Source organism: Boleophthalmus pectinirostris, unplaced genomic scaffold (assembly GCF_026225935.1).
Source record: "Boleophthalmus pectinirostris isolate CB_2022bp ecotype Guang Dong unplaced genomic scaffold, ASM2622593v1 HiC_scaffold_18, whole genome shotgun sequence".
Classification (NCBI taxonomy): domain Eukaryota; kingdom Metazoa; phylum Chordata; class Actinopteri; order Gobiiformes; family Gobiidae; genus Boleophthalmus; species Boleophthalmus pectinirostris.
In genome coordinates this window covers 6,457,796-6,463,795 of record NW_026571133.1, presented here as the reverse complement: position 1 = coordinate 6,463,795, position 6,000 = coordinate 6,457,796, and the positions used below count along the sequence as shown (strand labels likewise).

Below are 6,000 nucleotides of genomic sequence, written 5' to 3'. Positions count from 1 at the left end.
AGGTGTGTGTTTGTGTGTTTGTGTTTGTGTTTGTGTGTGTGTGTGTGTTTGTGTGTGTTTGTGTGTGTTTGTGTTTGTGTGTGTTTGTGTTGTGTGTGTGTGTGTGTTTGTGTGTGTTTGTGTGTGTTTGTGTGTTGTGTTGTGTTTGTGTGTGTGTGTGTGTGTGTGTTTTGTGTGTGTGTGTTTGTGTTTGTGTGTTGTGTGTGTTTGTGTGTGTTTGTGTGTGTGTGTGTTTGTGTTTGTGTGTGTTTGTGTGCACGTCCACTCATGTGGCAGGTCACTATAGGACAGTAGTGCAGATATTATGAGTCTATGCAGGTTTGTTTTCACCAGTGCCAGTAGCTCCTGTTTCACATTTAAGTTGTAGGCGATTTTATATTTGTTTTTTATATATATATCTCACATCGGGAGAAGAATTTCCAAGACACAAATGCGTTTTTACCAATGCACTGCTGCTTCCACTGTGTGACTGACACCGCCAACTTTAACATGACGTTTACATCGCTCTTATTGCGCGCGTTCTGTTTGGGTTTCTGGCAATGAGTGAAATTACCAAAATAAAAAAATAAATAAATGCGAGGTAGCACAAAATGTGAAAACAGGAAAATACCGCCTTGTAATCCACTTATTTCAGCAAAGTAACTGTAATCCAATTACCACTCATTGAAACAGTAACTGTAACTGAATACAGTTACTCATAATTTGTACTCTGATTACATAACGGCGGTACATGTAATCTGTTACTCCCCAACACTGGATCTATGTTATAATGTTTCCTCATTGCAAACATACCTGTCGCGTCTAGTAACAACCCACGTTACTAGACGCGACTAAAACGTTTGCTGTTGTTTGTAGGGTGCGATTTGTCCATGTTTGTGTTGTTATTCTGTGGATGTCGCGCGGCGTGACAGAAAATAACTGAGAAGCACTGGTCTAATTTAACTTAAGAACTACTACTTCATGAGCAGTGTTGGGAAGGTGACTTTTAAAATGTATTCCCCTACAGATTACAGATTACATACCCCAAAATATAGTTTTTAACAGAATCCATTAAATTACTTAAAGTGAGTAATGTAATCTGAATACTTTGGATTACTTGATTTGCTGTAGAGAAGCAAAGACGAGGAAATCTTCACATAAGAAGTTTTGTTTGCTAAAAGAAAATAAAAAACCCAGACTTTACTGAACCAAATTAAAAATATTATTGATAGAAGACGAGGAGACACGTCCACGCAGCTTTAGTCCTGTTAACTCCTGTTTTAGTCCTGGTTTAGTCCTGGTTTAGACTTGGTTTTAGACCTGGTTTTAGTCCTGGTTTAGTCCTGGTTTAGACCTGGTTTAGATTTAGTTTAGACCTGGTTTTAGTCCTGGGTTTAGACCTGGTTTTAGTCCTGGTTTAGTCCTGGTTTAGTCCTGGTTTAGTTCTGGTTTAGATCTAGTTTAGTCCTGGTTTTAGACCTGGTTTTAGTCCTGGTTTAGACCTAGTTTAGACCTGGTTTAGATCTAGTTTAGACCTTGTTTTAGTCCTGGGTTTAGACCTGGTTTTAGACCTGGTTTTAAGATCTAGTTTAGTCCTGGTTTTAGTCCTGGTTTAGTTCTGGTTTAGATCTAGTTTAGATCTTGTTTAGACCTGGTTTTGTCCTGGTTTTAGTCCTAGTTTAGTCTGGTTTAGTTTAGTTCTAGTTTTAGATCTAGTTTAGATCTAGTTTAGACCTGGTTTTGACCTGGTTTTAGTCCTGGTTTAGTCCTGGTTTAGACCTGTTTTAGTTTAGTTTAGTCCTGTTTAGGTTTAGATCTAGACCTGGTTTAGTTTCCAAAAAAAAAAAAAAAGGGGTTAAAAAAGGGGGTTAGTTTCAGCCCAATGAGTAATTACCAAAAAAAAAAAAGAAAAAAGGGGGTTATAGCCCAAAATGTGAAATCAGGAAAATACCTCCATGTAATCACTTTATTTCAACAAAGTAACTGTAATCCAATAATTTGTACTCTGATTACATAACTCCGGTACATGTAATCTGTTACTCCCCGACACTGTTCATGACATCACAAGGTGGCACAGAGCATTTGGAGCTTTGGGGATGTAGAGACCAATAATAAGAGTCAGTTTTGCGTAATATAAAACCTTTAACCTGCCTTTTCACAAACTGTTTGCACCGTTTCGTTATCACTCGAGGAAAATTCCCGCTGAAACGAAAGAAGCTCATTGATGGTGTTTTCAAAGCAGATGCTAACCTCTCGGAAACGCCGGATTTTTGTTCGGTCGTATGTAAATGGCTCTGGCTGGCAGTTTGCGGCGAGTGGAAGAGACAGCTCAGTAATGCCTGGTTTGTTTAGTTTGCTCAGCTTTTAATATTGGGTTCATTTATGCAAACAGACTGTGGCAGACTACAAATGTGTGAACTCGGATAACACGCGGAGAATATAGTCGCGGTAATGGTGAAATAAATGTTAATGCCAGGAATGCACGATGTTGGAATATTTTATAACTTTGTAGAGTTATAAAATATTGTAAGTACTGGGTTGTAACAGAAGTTTGTGTAGGGTTTATTTAATTATAATAAAACTTGTTGACATTTTTTATAAGAGGTAATGGGACTAAATCAAAAAAACTGCAAACAAATCATCTTTTCCCCACGTACATTTTCCGTTTTTGGCTTTGTAACATAAAGTTTTACATCCCTCAGTTGGTAAATCTTAGCAGTAAACTTGATTTTTACTGTGTTAAAAATCCAAAAAACACTACTAGTTCATTTGAAATGGTCCAAAGTTATTTCTGACTTTCCAAAACGCATTCCTAGGATCCTAATTTTTCACCGCAGTGAGTTTATAAGAGCTTTTGATCGCTTTCAGAAACCAGAGCGGAGGTTTGTAAGTGTTAGTTTGTGTGACACGTAACGATATCCAAATCTCTCGGTACGATATTATCGCGATATGCGTCTCACGGTACGATATTTATTGCGATATTTTGGAAAGGCTGATATAATTGTAGATAGGACACTTTTTATGCGTTTAAAATTCCCTGACAAGATTTTGGTGTGAATTATTTCTGTCATAACCCCAAGAATTCAAGTAAAAAACATATTTCTTCATGTTGTCTGCGCTGAAATGAATCATGGGATATGTAGTTCCCGATGTTTACTAGCTATTGCTACTATAAAACCATGCATTTAAGCAAGGATTTTGTAATTTGATATATTGTGACATTATTGTGAGACTTTTGACGGTACGATATCACGATATTTCAGTTATTGTTACATCCCTAGTATTTAATATAACATTTTGACAATATTTCAGAAATATACAATAAATCCATAATAGTGAATTGTAATAGGACTAAATGGCCTTAGCGTTAGGGATGTAACAATAACTGTATCATCAGAAGTCTCCCAATAATACCATGGGCCATCACACATTTCTTTGATTAAATTCGCTATTATGGTGCAAAAACAGAGAGAACTACATAGACCAGGGGTGTCAAACTCATTTTGGTCCGGGGGCCGTATCCAACCGACTTTGATCCCAAAGGGGCCGGATCAGAAAACTCATGACATATAAACCCCAAAAATAACAATAAGTTCAAATATTTGTGCAGAGAAACGCAAATCTATTACAGAAATCTTTTTTTAATTGATGAACTCTTTCTTTTACAAAATATTATAATATCATGAACAACCTGAAACTTTAAGAAAAATGTCATTTCAATACAATGTTTTAACTTTAACTTGTATGTAAATAGGAATTAGTCAATTTTTTCTTGGAAAATCCTGCACTCGGCTCCACTTTTCTCATTTTTGACATTTTGTTGATGAGGGTGTCACGGTCAACAGTCAAAACGATCGTCCTTTAAGAGCGTTTGGAAAGAGACAAGTCTTCATTTGTGCTGCTCTGGTGGGAGGGGCCACGTACAGAGGCACTGGAGATGCTGCTATGCTAAACGACCACAGAAAATTACCAATATTTTAATAAGAAATATAATTAAAATATTTTAGTAGGAAATCAGCCGAGGGCCAGATTAAAGGTCTTGGAGGGCCGGATCTGGCCCCCGGGCCGTATGTTTGACACCCGTGATATAGACCATGATTCTTTGCTCTGTTTCAGTCCAATCTACACGATGAAACAACTGTTATTAAGCACTTTAAAATCTGAATTATTTGGATTACGGCAGTTTTGTTAGTTTCCACAAAATATCTTTATAAATATCGTACCGTGAGATGCACATTGTGGAAATACTGTATCGAGAGGTTTGGACATTGTTACATCCCTGCTTAGCATTCAAGACTGTATCTCATTTTTCATGTCTTAAAAACATGAATCGTAGCTTTTTAGAGAGCAGGGTTTTGCCATCAGTGAAATGCTTAAAAACAACTAGCATGCTAACAGTGCACCAGCATTACTTTCTAGTTCGTAGACGATGAAAACACTTTATTATTAGAAAAAAACAGCACACAACGATCTCGTTTTGACCCTAGGAGTTCTTTTTTACAATATATCTGTACTGGGGCGAGCATGGTTTAGATTACTACATGAAAACAAAATTGAATACAGCCCTTTTACTGTCATATATTTAGTATATTTGACTTTGTGTTCATGTACAGCTCTTTGTAGCACTGATTACGTGTTGTTTTCTTGCAGGATCGTGTGTGAGATGGGCCGAGCTGAGACCAGTCAGTACACAGGGAACGTGCAGGTCTGTGTGGGAGTGGGAGAGTGCAGACCCGAGTTTATGGCAAAATCCTCCAAATACTATTACTTCGTGGTGAGTCACTTTCTGTACAACAATTCAGATTTACACAACATCGTCTCACACTTTACATTAACTCATCTTACCACTAAAACACAAGGGAACTCAAATGTTTTAATAATAATAATACAAAAAAAAAACATTCAGATGGCTGCTGAGGTTCCTATTCTTGTGTTGTATTGTAATTTTATGGTATATATGTGTATTTAAATGCATACCTAGTTTTGTTACTAGAGTTATTATCTGGGTTTTGATACTTTTGACAACCCATATCACCTTAAAACAGATGAAAAGGCCAATCTACTGATCATTTATATCAAGGATCACCAAACGTTTTTTTCTCTGGGGGCCACATTTTCGCTCCTGACTGATGTGGGAACAGAATTCTGACGATCCTGACGATGCAGATTATATTTTTTTGAAAACCGTCACACTTTCTTTGCATATCAGACAAACTGCACTGTCCTTACTAGGGATGGGCATTCGATGAAATTTTCTTAATCGATCGTCGAGAGAATTAACGATCGATTATCGATTAATCATTAACGTTTTTATATTAAAATGATCATCATTATTATTACTATCTGCACTACTAATCTGCATAAAAAAATTCAACTATACGACAAATAAACCGTAACGACTCTAGAGCCACATCAGCCCGTTTATTATAATGTGTTTAATTCAGTTTTGTGCAACTCTCACAGAAACGAAACTTAAAACCGCATCACTAATTTGCATAAACTAAGAGAAGATAAAACTACAGCTGTTGTGTCGCTGATGTGGTCAATTTCTGTTGGATTAAAAGACATGATATTTGCGTTTGTCAAAACCAGGACACCGTACGGGGGGAGGGAGGTGGGGACTCGTCATGGACATTGCGCGACTCTCACCTGGTAAAGCTTTTTCCCACTGGACACAGAAACATATGTGCTGCTTTGTTCACTGTGCACATGGACTCACACTTGTCCCGACCGGAATGGAAAATGTGGAATTTCTTGTACAAGTCATCGTTAAATACGCATATGCACTTCGGTACTTACAGGCGGACTGACTGTTTGTGTTTGCTCGCTCATTCTGAGTGCAGAGAGCTACTTGTACGGACCTCTGTTTGGTCAGGCTACGCACAGCAACCTACATTCGGTTTGTCGATTAAAATTTACGTAATCGATGAAATTCTTAATGATCAATTATTGATTAATCGACTAATCATGCCCATCCCTAGTCCTTACACTGAACAAAAAAATAATTAGTCATCCACAGTT

General features: G+C 37.4%; 1 protein-coding gene across 1 annotated transcript in view; it reads left to right on the top strand.

The window, feature by feature from the left end:
- Positions 1-6,000, top strand: part of plxna4 (plexin A4) — a 659,145-nt gene that overhangs the window by 512,998 nt on the left and 140,147 nt on the right. The window contains 1 exon segment of the mRNA XM_055154191.1: positions 4,630-4,753. Within this exon segment, the coding sequence (XP_055010166.1) occupies positions 4,630-4,753 (124 nt within the window).